General features: G+C 42.5%; 3 protein-coding genes across 3 annotated transcripts; 1 reads left to right on the plus strand and 2 right to left on the minus strand.

Annotated features, from left to right (window-relative positions):
• Positions 1 to 752: 752 nt before the first annotated feature.
• Positions 753 to 2,507, minus strand: LOC111216392 (interleukin-17F-like). The gene is made up of 4 exons (XM_022737903.1): positions 2,433 to 2,507; positions 1,787 to 1,992; positions 1,549 to 1,692; positions 753 to 1,039 (listed from the first exon to the last, which is right to left on the minus strand). Exons 1-4 carry the CDS (start codon positions 2,439 to 2,441, stop codon positions 913 to 915), a joined length of 486 nt encoding a protein of 161 aa, XP_022593624.1. The 5' UTR covers positions 2,442 to 2,507; the 3' UTR covers positions 753 to 912.
• A 5,198-nt stretch (positions 2,508 to 7,705) lies between these two features.
• Positions 7,706 to 14,042, minus strand: mcm3 (minichromosome maintenance complex component 3). Its single transcript, XM_022769166.1, has 17 exons — positions 13,894 to 14,042; positions 13,459 to 13,571; positions 12,678 to 12,886; positions 12,429 to 12,559; positions 12,087 to 12,325; positions 11,888 to 11,996; positions 11,634 to 11,787; positions 11,402 to 11,533; positions 11,086 to 11,294; positions 10,829 to 11,003; positions 10,599 to 10,725; positions 10,347 to 10,497; positions 10,074 to 10,214; positions 9,828 to 9,937; positions 9,640 to 9,713; positions 8,601 to 8,700; positions 7,706 to 8,472 (listed from the first exon to the last, which is right to left on the minus strand). The coding sequence occupies exons 1-17, from the start codon at positions 13,966 to 13,968 to the stop codon at positions 8,274 to 8,276; spliced, it is 2,448 nt and encodes an 815-aa protein (XP_022624887.1). The 5' UTR covers positions 13,969 to 14,042; the 3' UTR covers positions 7,706 to 8,273.
• A 1,550-nt stretch (positions 14,043 to 15,592) lies between these two features.
• LOC111238318 (membrane progestin receptor beta-like) lies at positions 15,593 to 18,167 on the plus strand. The gene is made up of 2 exons (XM_022767761.1): positions 15,593 to 15,709; positions 16,940 to 18,167. The coding sequence occupies exon 2, from the start codon at positions 16,981 to 16,983 to the stop codon at positions 18,055 to 18,057; it is 1,077 nt and encodes a 358-aa protein (XP_022623482.1). The 5' UTR covers positions 15,593 to 15,709; positions 16,940 to 16,980; the 3' UTR covers positions 18,058 to 18,167.
• Positions 18,168 to 18,888: the final 721 nt, after the last annotated feature.

Genomic DNA, 18,888 nt, shown 5'->3' on the forward strand with positions numbered 1-18,888 from the left:
TTGCTATAAAACTGGTATTCACTGAAGTCTCAGCTCCACACATCCTCTTTGTCCATTGTCAGGAGTTAGTCGGAGTCAGGCGCTGCCAAGATGGCGACGATGGAGCATCTCACTATGCCTCAAAACAACTCTTCAGATATCTATCGGTGACATCACGGAGGCTGCATCCATATTTATATACAGTCTGTGGTAAACACACACACACACACACACACACACACACACGCAAGTGTAATTTTCATTGGTGATGTGGGTTGGGGGACATTAATAGTTAAATGTTAATTTTGCTAAATAATTTTTCAAAGCAGACATCAAAGTTGGTGTAAATAAAGTTTAATAAAGCATTTCGATATTCTTTACAATAAAATAAGAATATGGTTATTATAAAATGTGAGTTAAAATAGCCACGAAACCTTATAGAAATAAAATAAGACAATTTTTTTTTTTAAAACACACACACACACACACACACAAATATGTTCAACTACACCCCTTTCAAGATTCAGTTGTCTGCTGGATTAAAGCTGCAATATGTAATTTTTCACCACTGGGGGGCAGAAAGAAAGGATACTATCAGTGTATCAAGCTCTTATGGCTAACATGTTAACTGCCCGGTCACATTGTGGCAGGTGGCACAGTAATATTCATGAAATTAGAGGCTTTGTGACACAGGGACAACTTGCACTAGCTACCACAGTTTGCAAGCTAACAGCTAACACATAGCAAGCCAGGAAGATGCTAGCGCTAATAAATAAAAAAAAAAAAAGGCTCTTTCACATTACACAGTCTGAATCAGTTATAACTTACAACACTGTGTGATTACATATTGATTGTTTTAAGTTAGAACCTGGTGAAAGCAACAGTTACAGCACGCTGAAAGAATCGCTAACGTCAGAGGCCTCCTGTGTCTTATTACTGTGGTACGACACTGGGCCGCACGCAGGTACAGCCCACTGTGATCACCTCCATCCCCAGTCTGTATTCGTACTTCTTCCTTCCTTTCCTCCCTCCTTTGTTATTTTGCCTTTGCCTTGGGACTCTGTAGTGGGATGGAAAAATAATTCACAGCTGCATATACACGGATGACGTTCAGAGTTAGACAGATTTAGTCAGATTATTAGACTACAGTATCATATTTTATTGAATTTGATTGCACCGGGTGCGAACATGGAAAGGGATGAAACACAAAGAAATTAAATTAAGTCATTGTGTCTCTAAATTTTCAAACTCAAAAAATGAAATGAGATAATTTGTCAGTTTTACACGCCGTAATGTTCATTTACTCATACCAGATAAATCACATTTACTCAGTTCATGTATTGTATGTGTATCAAAACTGATATACCATTGGTTTACACTTCCTGCTTTGATTATGTCCCACCCGAGCAGCTTTTTTCCACAGGAAATGCATCAACCAACACTATGAACTTAATTAATTTTTTTAAACGTGCACACAAGAATGATTGTAGCAGTAGAAACAAAACCAGCAACCAAAAACAACAACAAAAAAGAAAGCATCGGCAGCAGCTTCAGACTGCAATGGCTCACCTGTGGAGGACCAGGACCTGGTAGTAGATGGGTTGAGCTTCCAGTGAAGAATCCTCACCTTCTCCCTGCAGGCTCAGACAGCCAGAGGTCTGGCACTGAGCATGGGAGATCCTCTGGGGCCACCGAGACGCATTATAGGAGTCTCTGGAGAGGCAAGGAGAGAGGACAAACACATGTTTTAGCACCAATCATACAAAGCAATGAATGAAAAATGACATGAAGGGCCCTCAGACTTCACCTGTATGTCCACGGCGACAGAGACATGTTGGCGATGGATGAGGCAGACATGCTGACGATCTGAGGCTGCACCGAGGGATCCAGCACCAGTCTCAATACCTTTTCCTTCATTCCAGTTCCTTTCCACAACTTCACCGAGATGGCCTGGCGTTTTCTGGTGGCGTGCAACGATGCAGCCAGGCCTAGCACCAAGACAGCTCTCAACAACTAAATACAAGACAACAAGCAGGCCAGGTTCATTATAAGTGTTTTATCAGTAATGACATGAAACAGCAGCTAAAGACAAATCCAAAAAAATTATGACGAAAGGAGCAAACTGCATGAAATACTTGCAGCTTGTTTTGTATCTGTTGTCAGTTCTTGCTTTGCTTGATTTCGAAGTAATCAATTAATCAATATGTGAATGCTTGGATTAATTGGATTAATTTTTGAACACTCTGAATGACAGAAAAGTAAAGTCTCAGATATCTCTCATTTGCTTCACAATATTAAAACCTGCAGTATGAAATCTGTAACTGAGAGTCAAAACTTTTCATACAGTGTGAGCCCATCCTATTTAACAGTTTACATTATGTCGTATAAACATTAAATCACCCTTCGTATGACTGTCGATAAGAGATAAAGAGAAGCCGAGCAGTCCAACTCACCAGCAGCATGATTGTGTCGTCTCGCTTTCAGAGCTCAACTTCAAGTGTGAAGCGTTGATCTGCTGTCGTGTTGTGTCTGCATGCTCTCTGTGTTTATATGCAGGCAGACTGTGTTGGTGTTTGCAGTGCATTTCCGCTATGACTGTCGCTGATTTTAAAGATACACATGTTGATTTTCAACAAGATAAATGGTTGGCATTTTATTTCTTTGTCCATCGAAGACCTCCATCACTTTTCATGCTTTACCTTTGTATGCATATGTCCTATTGTCATTACAGTACATGGCAACATGCATCTCAAACATACAGAGGACATGATAAGACCGTGTTACACTCTTGTACAAATGACAACAGCTTTTACTTTCTCTTTAATGTTCAAAGTCTCAGGCTTTTTCCACTTAAACAAGTTTTGACCTTTCACTATCAAGTCATTATTTCCACTCGAATTTTAAATGTGTGATGAGCCAGGCGACACCTTCGTTTGTCTGACCTGTTGCATCCTGTGAAAACGTGTGAAAACATTCCTTCACCTATAGACCTTTTTGATGTGGCTATGAAAACGCCTGCACTGCTTCTCACTTTAATAGCAAAAAAATAAGTTTTTGATCTTAAAGGAAAAAGCAGTGTTGTGAAAAACTGCAAATTAAGCTGGAAAGTTTTCTTTCAGTATCCAAATCAAACCAGAGGAGACTTTGTCAACCCAAACCCAAGTAAGACAAGTTGTTAATTTTGTGATGTCCTGTCAAAATCTGGCTAAGATTTCATTTTAAAATAAGTCTGCAAATGTGATCTATAGCTGAAAGCAGAAAAACTGACTTCAGAGAGCAACACTAAAGTATGAGAAAATATTAGCATAATTTTGTTACGTTATCCCATTAAGAAACCAACATAGACTCAACATAGACTTTGTGTTTTCTTTATCCCAGTCACACAAAAAACATTATAGTAACTGCGCCTTTTCGCTGCCAACCCACTCTAAACAATTTAGGTCAAGGAAATGCTGACGGGGGTTCTGGTAATAAATCAGCATAACCACGTGATAACATCTTTCTCTCCTTATGTATCATATGAGTAAGGAGACTACTAACTGGAGCACAGCTGTACTGGATGTGATGTAACGAGAGATGGTTTGAGAACTGGATGCAGTTTGACACCATCAACCCTGCAAAATGAACAATATGTTCCTCGCAGACAAAATTTAAGCAAACTAATGCACAAAAAATGATGATGAATGACCGTAATAGCTGATCATAATGTAGAAATTTGAAAAACGTAGTGCGGCCTATAAAATACCTTTAGTTAAAGCTTGTAATAATAACAGTAAAGCAATGAACATGAGCAGCATCTCTGGAAAACAAACACTATGATATTGCAGTTTTGCAGTCAGCACTATGGAAGCTTGAGTGTGCCATAATGATTATCTGCTTTTACATTGTTTTATTATAATAAAAATTTAATTTATTTATTAAATCATGCATTAAAAACCCAAAGTTTAAAAACATGCTAAATGTTTATTCAGTATTATTTAATTCTGTTTCCTCTTTTGTCTTTAAATTATGAATTAATAATTAAAATTGGAATTGCAAAATGAATCTTAAAAATGCTTTTCCATGTTACTTTTTGTTACTGTGCTTATTCATTTTAATTATACAGCTGCAAACTTTAAAGGAATAGTTCAACATTGTAGGAATACAGCTGTCTGCTTTCTTACTGAGAGATAGAGGAGAAAATTGATACCACTTCCACATCTATAGGATAAATATAAAGCTACCGTCAAAACCTGGTTAGATTAGCTTAGCATCCAAATGTTACTCAAGGAAATTACTGCACTCAGCCAAGACATAGTTTGGCAAATAACCCCTTCTAAAACCATGACATGTCCTTTTTGCACTTCAGTTTCTTATGGTTTAAACAAACGAGGTATAATATGTTAACACACCAGCTTTAGGAGCGCTGGTGGACAGATTTTACAACCTTTGCACAGAGCCAGGCTAGCTGTCTGCACCTGTTCCCAGTCTCTGAGCTAAGCTAAGCTAACTGGCTGCTGGAGGTTGTTTCGTATTTACAGAACAGACATGAATGAGAAAGCAAATAATTGTAGGCTATTTGCCAAAATGTCAAACTATTCCTTTCTATAATTAAAGATGTGTGAATAATGTATCACCTAAAAGTTTAATTTTTTTAATTTTTTTTTATTGCAGTAACAGATGTCTGTGCATCTTGCAGATTTTACATAGACACTGTACCATCATTACGACCATATGAGCAATCACTCTCAGTTTCAGGTTTTTAGTGAATGCAACATGAATTGAGTAAAAAAAAAAAAAAAAAGGTGCATTAGTTCTTTCTTTATACTGTTTCCATATTCTTTTGCCAAATGGCTCTTCCTCTGTTCCCCACTAATTCCCAGTGAAGCACCCCAACAGTAACAAAGCAGCCGGCTTTAGTTTCCAGGCAGCTTTACAGCCTGTTACAAAAAAGTCTGCTGCCTTATTTCCCTGAGGTGATGTTTGACTCGATACCAAGTGACTGAGTCAGGTTCAAGGTCATTTATTTATATAGTCTCTCATCACAAGCATTGCTCAGAGGACTTTACAACTAACTCATTAAAGATCAATCACAGGACAAAATTATAATGTTGCATAATTTAACAAATAAAAGGGGCAGAAGAAAACAAAGCTCAAGACAGAGAATACCAAATGTCCTGCGATGAACTTGAAGACAAAATAAGATGAAAGAAATGAATTGCTGCTGATTTATTTATTTCTGAGTAATTTGGTACAGAGGGATGAGAGAGACGGTTCAAGTGTACTCTCCCATTATTAAGCCACCAAGCTGATCGTAGATGAAAAGAGGAACATAAGGATGTAAGAAAGAAACGGCTACATGGTCATAGTATCAGGCAAAGAAGACACCTTGCCTCAGCTGGTGCCTTGCGTGCAAAAAATAAATGACAAATCTGCCAAACAATACTCACTGTAAAGCTCCACTTGTGGGAAATGCATGGGAGGATCAAACGTTAGTTATCAGCGTTGCGTTGGTTTAGCTGTAAACCTCAATCGATCACTATGATAACGTTGTGACATGCTTCTGATTCATTGACAGTTCTTTTGACAAATGTACTGTTTTAGTTGATTCTTGATGCCACAACAAATATTACTGATGTTATGAAAAGATAAGAAAATGATGACTTAACGCAGGAGAGATGTAGGACAGTTAAATGCAAACAGTTGCATCTAAAAACATTTAACTCTGCCATATTGTTGTGTGTTTGTTTGTTGCGTATGTCAAAAAATAAAAAGTTGAAAACATAAAACAAAGGATGGATGGATGGATGCCAAAGTAGACATGTAGTTTCCAACTGCAGATTCTGGGAGAAGTGAAGTCTGTTTCCCTGTTGATGCTTCCCTTTACCCTTCCCCCCCTGAACCTGAATCTAACTTTCACCCTAACTCTCACCTGATCAAGAAGCGCACCCTAACATTTACCAGTTATCTCTACTAACTCCCAGCTCGGGAGCTTTTTTAGCAATAGTTTTGACATTTTGGGAAATATGCAAACTGGTATTCACTTTCCTGCCAAGTTATTTACAGTTTCCATCCAATGAAAGGAAGACACAGTCGGTAGCTGGTTAGCCTAGCTTAGCATAAAGCATTGTAAAAAACGCTACATTTTTACCTGTAAAGCTACATCATCTTACATGTAGGTTTTTGTTCAGATTAAGATGCAAGTTTCTCAAACTTCTCCTGAGGATTTGATACCAACGCTCACGAGCAACTGCAGCTGGTGCTTTGTGTGTACTTAACATTTTTGAGACTGGAGAGGCTCATAGTAACAGGAACAGGATTTCAGTATTTTGTTTATTCAACAATGATCGTGATGAAACCCACAGATAAAAAAAAAAAAAAAGAAAACTAAACTTGCCTTGAGCTGAGAAATGTGATGCAGAGACAAGCTGTAGCCTTTGATACAACTGATATGAGTCAGCCGTGGGTTGTGAGAGTTTGCGGCCTCTTGTGTAATGGATAGTAGCGGCAGTTTCTAGCTTGTCAGGGGGTTAGAGCAAGACTCGAGCGATTCGTGGTCTTATCTTCAGACTGATCAGAGCCAGTTAAGTAACATAATGGAGCCAAGATCATGCTGTACGTCTACAATTTGCTAGTGTGGGTGCAAAGACGCCGTGTTCCCCCACCGCCCCATTTATCTGACTGATGGGAAACCTGTTCACCTTACAGACGAGTGTCGACTAATTGGGGTAAAGCGGCGTGAGAAGTGAGGTGGAACAGTGAAGCCCTCACCAGTCGAGAGGTGTCTAGCTGTGTGGGACCCACATCCCACACAAGATGAGGTCTGGATTTATTTGTGGTTCCAAATAAAAAAAAAATGTTTCTTGTAAACACACGTATACATGCAGGAGGTGTCTTATGGGAAATTACAAAGTTCCCAGTATTATTTACCATTTTTCCAGCTAGATTTACTCTAACAGAAAAAAAAAGAAGAAATACAGGAAGGGTCGGTTGTTTGCAAAATCTGGGACATCACACAAGACATTTACTGGCATTAGGTACTCAGTGATTTCCCTGCATGTATTGAATACAGAACAGAAAGTCGTCACAGACTGTTGGACCCACTGAGGGTACGGTGGCCCTGAGAGCTCAAAGCACTGCAACTCAACAAAACACATGCAAATTAACAAGAATTCAGAAAACATCACGTGCTGCAATTACTCCCGACACAACAGACGTGTTACTAGGTGTGTTTCAATTAACCTGCTTGATGCGCAATTTGAAATGGAAAACTAAAAAATGAGTAAAGGAAACACACGAGTTCAGACAAAAAAAACGTACTTGCATGAAATGGTTTCTCAGATTCAAGTCGTGGCTCCCGTCGTATCAGGCCCCAGGGAGCCAGTTCCAACTGAGAGGCAGACTGCTGGAAATCCATCATGTTTAACTGGGGAAAAAAAAAAAAAAAGGTCACAAAGCATTGAACAAGTGCGTCCCAGCCAGGTTCATCACTTTTTAGTGTCCCCTGGAAACACTTCTGCTGTGTTGCGAGTATTTGTAGCATGTGTTGTTAAACTGATGATGTTTTCTGAATTTGCAAGTTGCAGTGCGTTGAGCTCTCTGGGCCACCGTACTACACACATTAAGAAACATGCTGTATCATTGCACTGTCAATTCATTTAAAAAAAATTTAAAATAAATAAATCAAAGCCATTTCCAAAGCACGACATTTTATTTTATTCTTTTTTTTTAATTTTTTATACACAACTACAGTTAATTAACAATTTCAAAACTTGTCTTCAACTATATACAAACCCAGACAACAGAAGTGTTGGTAACACTAACTTCACAATGTCCTTATTCTGATGCAGTAATGCACAGTATGTTTCATTGCTAAATGAAGACTGTACCTGCACTGGGCTGCAACACCTGCCTTCTTTATATGAACTGAAATGCTCATTAATTACACACAACATTAATCTGTTGAGACAAGGTAATAAAACCATTTTTTGAAGTAATATTACCTGAAAGGAAACAAGTGCATACATATATGAATTAAACTTGATGCTTTTGCACTGGTCTTGCTAATAGATCAACCTGCACCTTATGTGGATCAAAACCCACCATCAGAATAAACCGGTTCAAGTCTTTCTTGGTGCCTCATGTGCATCAGAGGTCAGGTGTCTTTCCAGAAAATGAGAGACGAAAAACAGCGTGAAAAATAAAAGAAGTGTCCAATATCAGATGAAACAAATGTACAGTTTTGATATAAATCACCGTTTCTTTCAAAGTCCATGTTATTAATTTTCAGAAACGGTCATCCTCCTCCTCCTTCCTCAGATGAGGAAGATGATGTCGTCAGCGACCATGACCTGGTTGTCGTCCTGCATGCGGGCCAGAGCGGCGCGAACCTCGGGCTCCGTGAACTGATTCTGGCGCTCCTTGTTGACGTCGTCCATCAGCGTCTTCATCTTCACGGACTGAGCGTGAGCGGACTGGAACACGGCGAACAGGGACGACTTGAATTCTTTCAGTCTAGAGAAGAAGCACATTTGGATTAATGAGATTTCACAGCACAAAACAAAACAGGGCAAACAAAGTAATTTCACCAACATCATTTACCTATAAATATCTTTGACTACATTATTGAAACTGTCACGCACCTGTCTGCAGAGAGCTCAGTGTCTTCAGCCTGTGATGAGGCGTCCATGGGCTCCTCCTCCTCTCGCTGTGGCTTGGCTGGTTTCGGCGTGCCGGCCTGAACTGAAGAGCAAACAGACCAATGTGAGAACTCGATTACATACAGTGATAAGACAGCCGTGTGTGACAGTGAGGTACAGGATGTGAAACCTCAAACCTTCAGCGTTTTCTCAGTAATATTAAAGATTCTTGATGAAAAAACAAAAAATTCAAACATTATTTAATTTAAAGAATTTAACCGTTTGAACCCAAGACTTTTTTTTTGCTCAGTCACTTCACGTCTTAACTAACTAATATCGATTCTCTCAACACCAGCGATTAATCACATTTATTTCTCTGCATTTTATGTCGTGTACTTTTACATTTGTTTGTTGTGTACATTTATCTTTTACTGTGTTGTAAGGTGTCCTCGAGCGCCTTGAAACGTGTCTATATTCAACAAGAACTCGGATCCTTCACTTAGTAAAAGTAGCAATATTATAATTATACAATGTAAAAATACATTTAAAATAGTAATGATGAGTACAGAAGTGATATCAGCAAATCGTGGTTAAAGAATCGAAAGCAAAAGTAATTGCAGCACAGTAAATAATGTGGGTTAATCTGTCACTTTGCATTTTTTATACATTTTATTTGCTGACCGTGTTTGTGAGTAAAATTTCTGCACAAGTAACTCAAGCTGTGAAATAAATAGTAGTAATAATAATAATAGTGGAGCAAAAGTCAGTTGGATCAGTTAAAAGAGCCAGTGACTTTTTATCATTTTAAATCTCACAAATCTTGTGTCACAAGATACAGTATGTAAATGTTTTATTTTCAAGGTTCCTTCAAAAAGGGAACAGAATACCTCCTTTAAAATAAAAATAGAATTAAAATAATAATAATAACAGAAAAAAAATTGTCCTAACGTGAAGGAGTTTGTTGTGTTTGGAGTGAGTCGTTCAGAGTGGGAAAGCAGACTACAGCAGTACGGGTCAAATTAAAAAACAAAGTGATGCTCACTCTCGGGGACGTTCTGCTCCTCACTGAAGTCATATGGGCTGTAGGGCTCGCTGCCCTGAGAGCCACGGCGCCCCCTGCAGGAAAACACAGGATATAATTACTGAGGACTGACGACAGCAGCAGCAGTAAGAGGAGAAAATGAGCTTCCATGCATGGAGAGGATAAGAAAGCGTGCAGCTGTGTTTCACCTCTTCCTCTGAGTTTTCTGTGAACGCTGAGTGGATGAATCCTCCTCCTCCTCCTCCTCCGAGCCAGAGTCCCGCTCCTGTCTCGAACGTTTCTTCTCCTTCTCCAGAACCTGGACAGAAAAAATACACAAACCCAGACCAGAGCTTACTAACATGCCACTGCAGAAATCTTCAGTCTGCTCTTATTCTGATGTGTTGACAAACCCTGGTCATCCCCTCCGTTAAGAACTGAAGAGCAGCACGCACCTTTTTGAAGTAGGCGAACTGGACGAGCTCCACGGCCACCTCCGAGTCCTCCAGCTCCACGGTTTTGCTCATGCGGGCCTTGGCGTGTGCCGTGGACAGACGGATCATGGTCTCCAGAGTTCGGGCCGTCACTGGAGAGGTCTGAGGAGGAGAGGGAATGAGGTCAGAGCAGGTTCATACACACAGTTCTGAGGGGAGAGGTCTAATCAATACGGTACATCCGTCGCGTGTCAATAAACTCTGGTGTACATATGACGAGTCTGCCGCTCTCACCCTGGCGATATCTGCAGCCAGCTGCTCCTGGCTCCTCAGCCTCGAGTACTCCTCTGCGATGTGATTGGCTGCCTCCTCCGTCAGCACAGGTGTCACAATCTTGGCGATGTGGATGTACTTCCTCATGAACTCCTTACTCACAATCTTATCCCTGAAACGAAAGGAAACATTTTCATTTTAACCTCCTGCACTCATTTACGTTTCACACAAGCTCGTGGCTGTGATGCTTTGTCCCGTGCCACGTTTGCTTACTTCTTCCTCTTGCTTCCGTGCAGCAGGTTGTTGTGTTTCTCGTAGATCTGCAGCTCCTCGTGCTCCTCTGCTACCGCGTCTGGGTCCTCAGTGGCCAGGACGTCGACTGTCCCGCCCAGAGCCATGGCTGAACAGCAAAGCGAGGAAACGCATCATGTTAGACATTAAACTTTTTAAAAATCGTTTTTAAAACTTGGAATAGCGTTTTAAAAACCCCTGATTCCCAGTACCTGCTCCCTCCTGCTCGCGGGGGTCACGGTAGCGGTGCATCCTCAGCACGTGGTCGGAGATCTCCCGGTCCTGCTCGGGGTCCATCTGATCCAGCACGATGAAGAGGAGGTCGAAACGCGACAGCAGGGAGTCCTGGAGGCCGATGTTCTCCATGGGGGTTTTATACTGATCGTACTGCGAAGGAGATGGAGGCGTTTTAGATCTAGATCAGCTGACGGGTTACGCGGCGGCTGAACACACGTGCATGGTTACTCACTCTGCCGTAGACAGGGTTGGCAGCTGCCAGCACGGAGCAGCGAGCGTTGAGGCGGGCGTGGATCCCAGCCTTGGCGATGGTGACGCGGCCCTGCTCCATCACCTCGTGGATGGCCGTGCGGTCCATGTCGGACATCTTGTCGAACTCGTCGATGCACACCACGCCGCGGTCAGCCAGCACCATGGCGCCCGCCTCCAGCCGGCGCTCACCTAATGAAGAAGAAATAAAGCGTTGAGATGTAGAAGTGGGTTTAAGCTACAGTAAATGTCAGATGTGCGTGCCAGTGTTTTCATGCATTTATGAGTGTGTGTCATACCGGTCTCCTGGTCAGTGGTGACGGCGGCGGTGAGACCCACACCAGAGGAGCCTCGTCCCGTGGTGGGGATGGCTCTGGGCGCCGTGTGGAGCACATAACGCAGCAGCTGGGACTTGGCTACTGAGGGATCACCTGGAGATCAGGAAAAAAAAATGATGATGAGGTAATTAGTTTAATATTAAATTCAAACTTCCTGGAGGAATGAGAACATCAGCAGGAAACACTCTGGTACCGATGAGCAGGATGTTGATGTCTCCTCTGATGCGCGAGCCGTTCTCCAGCACCTTCTCCACGCCGCCCAGCAGCATGCAGAGGATGGCCTTCTTGATGTACTCGTGTCCGTGGATGCTGGGCGCCAGGGAGCGAGCCAGCTGCTCGAACACATCCTGAGCAACAACAGAAGAAGAGATTTCATTCCCTCGTTCAGTTCAATGGTTTGCTTTTGTAAACAACGCAAACGCAGGCGGTCAGAGCGCGAGGCCTTACTTTGGAGCGGGTGCGGCTGAAGTTTCTGATTTTGGCCACATCATCCGCAGAGAAGGAGGGGGACACCTCCTTGCTCATTTGTTTGACGTGGCAGGCGATCATGATGGTCCTGCGGAGGACAGGGTGTTAAGACTTACACTAAAGCAGGAGGATGAACTCAGCAGCTACGGCAGTTCTAACACGCGAGCTCTCATCTCACCTGAACGTGCCGGAGGTGAACCCTCCCTTCTTTCCGGGCAGACAGCGGTACGTCCCAACGACCTGCACCCTGTCTCCCGGTTTGACCATGTCCACCAGGTCGTTATCCAGGATGATGTCCACAGACCGGGGGAGCTGCCCGGCAGGCGCCTTCTCCGGCATCTCCTGCACCGTGATGGTCTGGTGGTCCTTGTAGATGGACAGACCGAACTCTGTCTCCAGAGGGTTGTTCTCCTCATCCTGTTAGAAGAGACGGTCACAAAGTCAGGAAGAGTCTCGTGACTTCTACGTACGTTTTTCCGAGAGCCTTTTCTTCTGAGTAATGCCTTATGAATGCAGTTACCTTGGTGGGGTAGATGGCACTAGAAGGGAAAGCGTCCAGGGAGGTCATGTCTGTGTACTTCCTCTCCATCGTCTTCTTGGTGGCCGGGCAGTAGTGGACGCTGCGCACCACTTTGGGACGCACCAGAGAACCTGAAGAAGAAAACGAGAAAGCAGGAAGTGAACCCAAGAAAGTCACAATATAAGTATCATCATCAACATTATAAAAAAGTTACGATAAAGAAGTTAAAAACATGAGTAGGAAACTCACACTTGGTGATGATGCCCTCCACACAGACCATACTGCCCAGCAGTCGGGAGGTCAGGGTACGAGGGGTGACGTGCTTGGAGCCGAAGCTGCCCTCCAGGGCGATGAAGAACTCCTCGTACTGCTTGGCGTAGGTGGCGTCCACAGAGGCCACCATGTCCTTCAACGCCCGCTGGAACGCAAGCAGCTCCTCAAAGGCATTGCTCATCAGTCTGACAGGGACAATGGACATTTGGATCACTGGCTTAATTATGGTTTTTATTACCGTGGGTCAGGAGTGATTTTTTGTTTCCATAAAGACGAATAATAACATCGAAACACTGAAAGTCTCCAGCAGGTGGTTCCACCAATAGTAAACAATTTACTTTATCTATTCAGATAAACTAAACCACTGATGGGCTGATGAAACATGACAGTTCATTTGTGACAGATGCACAAATAGAGAAGCCATAAAGTCACAACCTGACCTCAGCAATCACAGTTACAAACCAAAACCTAGCTAGAGTTAGCAACGTTGGCATCTCATAAACACTGGTGGCTGCAAACTGAACTTTTAAGTTTGCTTAAGGGCAAATATGTCATTTCATCTTTCAACTGTACAGTCTGACTTTAAAACTTGTTCAATGGACAGTTATTCTATGCAATATGTTACTAAGTGTGGGGAAGACTGGAAAACTACTTAAGATATGAGATCAGCTCTTTGTGCAAGTTTCATGAATTATAAAAGACCTGGAAATCTCATATCAGCTCTCTCTCTCTCTCTCACACACACACCCTTACTTACTTTGCAGCCCGGGCCTCGTTGCGTCTCCTCAGGTCGTTGATGTTGACGGTGAGCCGGGCTTTATTCTCGCTGATCATGTCGCGGACTTTGCTCTGGTAAACCCCCTGGTCTTGCTGCAAGTTAAGCAGGAAAAAGACGGTATACGTTCATTTTAACTCAAACTCTTTTGATGATGATGATGATGATGATGATTATTATTTCACTGAGCTCGAGCAGACAGACGCCTCAGCTCGATGTAAACCAAACAAACAATCAAACTTTCGCACCAAGCTTCATATGAACGTGCAGCACGTGCAAACGGATGTAATTTAACTGCCAACAGAGGTGTTTGTTCCTAACTAATCAAACGAAGGGAGCTTCTTTTGTTGTGGCCGCATGGCTTTGTCATTCAATCCCCCACAACAAAGTGTTTAACCGGACAAAAGTCGGACTTACATCGTCGTCCAGGAAGTCCAGGTAATCCCTCTGAGCCTCCCTCATCTCCTGGTCGTCTACGACGTCGGTTGCCATGTTGTGTGATTTTTTATTCTTCTTGAAAACCGCTTCAGATGTTGCTCAGAGTTTGTCGCGTCGTGTTCCCCGCTGCCGTCTCACCGCACAACTGAAGGGTTTTCGCGCCACTGCGTGCCGGGTGCGAGTGCAGCGTAAGAGGCGATTGGTCAACTCGGCACGCACTCCTTAGCATAGTCGGCGGGTAAACGTGCGATCGTCCAATAGGATCTTCGGTGTTACTAACGACCCCGCCCCTTTCAAGAACTCCCGCGAAAATAGAGCAGGAAGAGGCGGACTGTTGAAAAAGAAAAAGCAGGAAAAAGCCTATTGAATAAACGTTTGTCCATCTGTCCAGGAGATGGCGACATAAACAGGGACTTTTCAACATACTGCATGTTAACAATGCTATCTCTAAAACCTGCCTAAACTTTATTTATATAGCACTTTTCAAAACAGACACAAAGTGCTTCACAATGAAAGCAATAAAACAGGACACGATAAAAAAATAAATAAAACAACTGAATAAAAAAGATCCCACTTGGTAAAACACCAACAATGAACAAGGCAGATATAAAAAAAGATGAGTTCTACAGAGGTGTTCCTGTTGTTTAGACAAAATAATAGAAACACACGTCAGTATAATGCAATATCATTCAACAGCAACACAAACTGCATCCACCAAAATGACCATATCTTTGAATCAACACCTCTATGAAACAGTTTCAACTAAAACTGATCTAATCTCTGAATCTAATTAAGTTAAATTAAATATTAAGAGCCAACAGCAGTGTACTGATACACCTGTACCTGACACCTGTGGATTTGATTTAACCTGGTTTATTCTCATCTGATATCATGTCTGACATGTCTGTCCATTATGTCCAATGTGTCCTTCATGTCACACCTATTTTTTTATTTTTTTTTATTTTACATTATCTCACCAATAAAGGAAGAAAGAATAAATTAAAAATAAAAATAAATATTACATCATTTAATCATAATTTTCATACAGAAATAATTCCCTCTAACATTTCCATAAATTAATTTAGGGGCATATATTGATTCAGATTCATAATGAGTCACAAAGAATAACAAAGTGTCAGTGTATTGTATTGATTTGGGGTTGGATTTTTCTTTTTTTCCTTCAGTCATTTTCACTGTCTGAATATCTTATGAAAGAGCCAATACATTTTGCATTTGTTGTACGTGCACTGCTGAACACAAAAACCTTTAGTTTTAATCATGAATGCAGTGTATGATACCAGACAGAAGATGGAGACACACATGCAAAATTAAACATGTATGTTTCATTGTCTTCATGGTTTTACCATAATGTCCTTTAGGCTACATAAAGAAAACAATGACAAATGTGATTTCTCCAAGAGTCTAATAAATGGTAAATGATATAAATATAGATGTAAACGCAAACACAAACAAAATATTGAACGTCTCTGTCACAGAATAAGCACCAATAAATGTCTCTTATAAGAATAAGAAAAAGCTGCTAGAAGCACCTCAGGGCTTTTCTGGTCCTTTAACCCCGCCCACGCGTTCAGCCTCCGGGCTGTCGTGTCAGCTGTGTTTTTACCCTGTTGTTGTCTGCAGCCTCTGAAATACCTCTTTACCTCAACATGTTGCAGTTATCCAAGCATGTGCTCTTTCTGATGGAGGAAAGCCTGTAAGGCAAGACAAGACTTCCTTCCCTTCCTGCAGAGACGTGCGACTCCAGAGGGGCAACAGGTGTTCACGATACCAGCAGGTGAGCTGATGTTCCTTCATATTACACTACCACAAATCACAAATCAGCTGTACCTTGAAGTGTGTTCGTTTGGATTATTGTAAGTATCTCGGTCATATCTATGATGTTAAAATGCTTATTTTAGACATTTTGTTGACATGGATTAAAAAAAACAAAAAAACAACAACGTGAAATGTACATAAAGGCTTCTTCGTTGCTAAATCAAAATAAATTCAGAGGAAAATAACATTTTATTTGTTTTATTGGCTGAAATGCACATGGAGGTGTTTTTTTTGTTTGTTTGTTTGTTTTTTAGGAGAAACTTGCACAAAGGTCGAAGATTTCACCCTGTTTGTGTAAGATCGGCTCAGTTCAAAACTCCCATTGTGACTGGGAGGATTTAAATAGATGCATGTGTACAGGGTTAGAGGAATGGTGTCAGGGAGACTGTGTGTTTGTTGAGGGGAGAAATGGTCAGGGCACACAGTAGCTGTTGTGAGAAGCATGAGTGTGTGTTTTTCTCTTGTTGCCTCCATAGATGCTCATTTACCTTGGAGACAAACAGTGCTTTACATTCTTCTGTGTGTGTGTGTGTGTGTGTGTGTTTGTGTGTCTAGGAGCAGGGTGATGGTTACATACCTGTTTTTCCGGTGCGCATGACTCATGTGGAGAAGAATGTCTGTGTCTATTGTAATGCATACTGTCCGGTTGTGTGTATTTGTTTGATCACTGTGAGCAATGTGGACCATCTTTTTTAGTTGTTATGAGCCAAGAGGCCGTAGATGAAACTTCTCTCAAGAATGATTCAGCCTGGACCAACATCCTGTAGATGTGTTAACCTTTCAGACAAGCTTAAGAGCACCGCAGACGCAGTACGTCAGGCCTGACAGAAACAGTCCTCCTGTGTTAATCTGTCTATAGAAGCTTCACAGCATGTTTCTAGCCGCTTTGTGTGGAGTTTTATTAACTTTATTACCCAATTTTAATCTCCCTCATCTTGTATTAAGCTCAGATTTCACTTTCTCTTCTTTCTCCTCTCTTCTACCCCGATCCTCATACCTCTGATTTACTGTGCAGATTGATGCACTCTACTTGAAAAACATCTTAGATAATGCTTGTTGGCATCACATCAAAGCACAGCACAGGTTATGAGCCATTACAAGGTCTTGATGAATAAATACCTGTGCAGTTATTAGACTGAAATCCATGCAACAGTCTCTCCTGTATTAATTCACTGTCTCTTTTTCTCAGTTTTGTCTCCAGCAGTCCTCTCCCACATCCACCACTCAGCTATGTCTGGTGATGTTCTGCAACGCTTCAGCACCTTGACCTTGAACATCAAGCACCTCCGCCGGCTCCCCCCTCTGTCAGACCTCGTCCCTGCCTCGGTGCCGTCGCCCAGCCCCACCGTCACCGCCTCCCAGGTGCCCAGCCTGTTCCGAGAACCCTACATCCTTTCAGGCTACCGTCCCGTCCGGCAGGATTGGCGCTGCTACCTCCTCAGCCTCTTCCAGAGACACAATGAGTCCCTGAACGTGTGGACTCATTTGCTTGCAGGTCCTGTGCTGCTGGTCCGCTGGTGGGCCAACGTAGTCACCCTGGGGTACACCTTGGACGCAGCAGCTCTACCTCTGAGCCTCTTCTTGGTGTCTTCTTTCACCTACCTGTTCTTCAGTGTTGCAGCTCACCTCTTACAGTCTCACTCCGAACGCGCACACTACTTCTTCTTCTTCATGGACTATGTGGGTGTAGCTGTGTATCAGTATGGTTGTTCACTTGGACATTATTTCTACACGTCAGAGGCAGCGTGGAGAGAAAGCTACATAGGGCTGTTGTTTCTACCCGGAGCTGCCTTCTTTGGGTGGTTCTCCTGTGCTGGCTGCTGTTTCGCCAAATCCAGGTACAGGCGGCCGTACCCACTGCGGCGTAAAATCTGCCAGCTTATCCCTACCACCCTAGCATACCTGCTGGACATCAGCCCCGTAGCCCACCGCCTGTTCACCGTCTCCTGGACACAAGAGCCCTCCCTGCCCTTCCACGCCCTCCAGATTGCCTCCTTCCTGCTGTCCGCCCTCTTCTTCTCCTGTCCCATCCCCGAGCGCTTCTTCCCGGGCCGCTGCGACTTTGTGGGCCAGGGTCACCAGATCTTCCACCTGTTTCTGTCCCTGTGCACCGTGTTCCAGCTGGAGGCTTTGTTCCAGGACTACGCCAGGCGGAGGGATACGGTGGTGGAGGTATTTGGAGAGAGACAGCTGTGGTGGGGTTGTGTGTCCTTCCCCGTTCTGTTTCTGTGCTGCATCCTGACAGCACTCATCACAATGAGGCGCACGAATAAACAACTGCAGGGTGAAGAAGAGAGAGACAAGTGACATGTTTGTGTTAGCATGTGTTTATGTGGGTGTGTGTGAGAGAGTGAGAGAGTGAGAGAGAGAGAGAGAGAGCAAAAGAATGAGTAGGGTTTAAATATACCAAATAATAATAAAATGAAGCCATCTTTGTATGTTTTTGATAAACAATCAGTTTGTGAAAAATGTGACATTTAAAGTATTTGCAAAATAAAACAGTCTAAAAGTTTATTTTCTTATCCAATTAACAAGTCTGACATTTTCCGAACAGTTCAACTTCTGTTGTCGAAGAAATAGTTGGCTCAGCGGACTCCATAGTTTGCTCAGTTAAGTCTTCCACCGTGAATCATCCTCCCATTTAATTGCTGCTAATCACAGAGTTCGTTCATAACAGGATGCTGATAAGGATGTTAGTCTGAGACATACCAGGAGTAAACCTAATAACGTCTAAATGTCTATCTGTTCCTAATTTTTCTGAAATACATAAGGATAATAAATATTTTGTCAGTGTTGTTTTATGCTATTTTTGTGATTCAAAAACAAGCAATTGCTTATTCAAAATTTTTTTTTGCTGTGCATTTTTGGACATGCTGCTACTGAACAACCTGTTTTTCGAGCCAAACAATATTTGACATTCTTGTTTGCTACGAACGCTCCCTGCTGTCCGAGGTGAGCAGCAGTGTCAGCACTGAAAGACGGAGCGAGAGTGCAACTCTGGATTACGGTGTTCACTGAAGTGGACGAGCCAAATAGTGGGATTTAGGTGAACAAAGAGGCCAGTTTAATGCTGAGGCAGGGGGATAGACTGCATGGAAACAAGCTGGCAGAACGATCCTCCGAGTGGGTGAAGTCCCT

This window comes from Seriola dumerili, unplaced genomic scaffold, assembly GCF_002260705.1.
Source record: "Seriola dumerili isolate Sdu_G_001 unplaced genomic scaffold, Sdu_1.0 BDQW01000025.1, whole genome shotgun sequence".
Taxonomy (NCBI): Eukaryota; Metazoa; Chordata; class Actinopteri; order Carangiformes; family Carangidae; genus Seriola; species Seriola dumerili.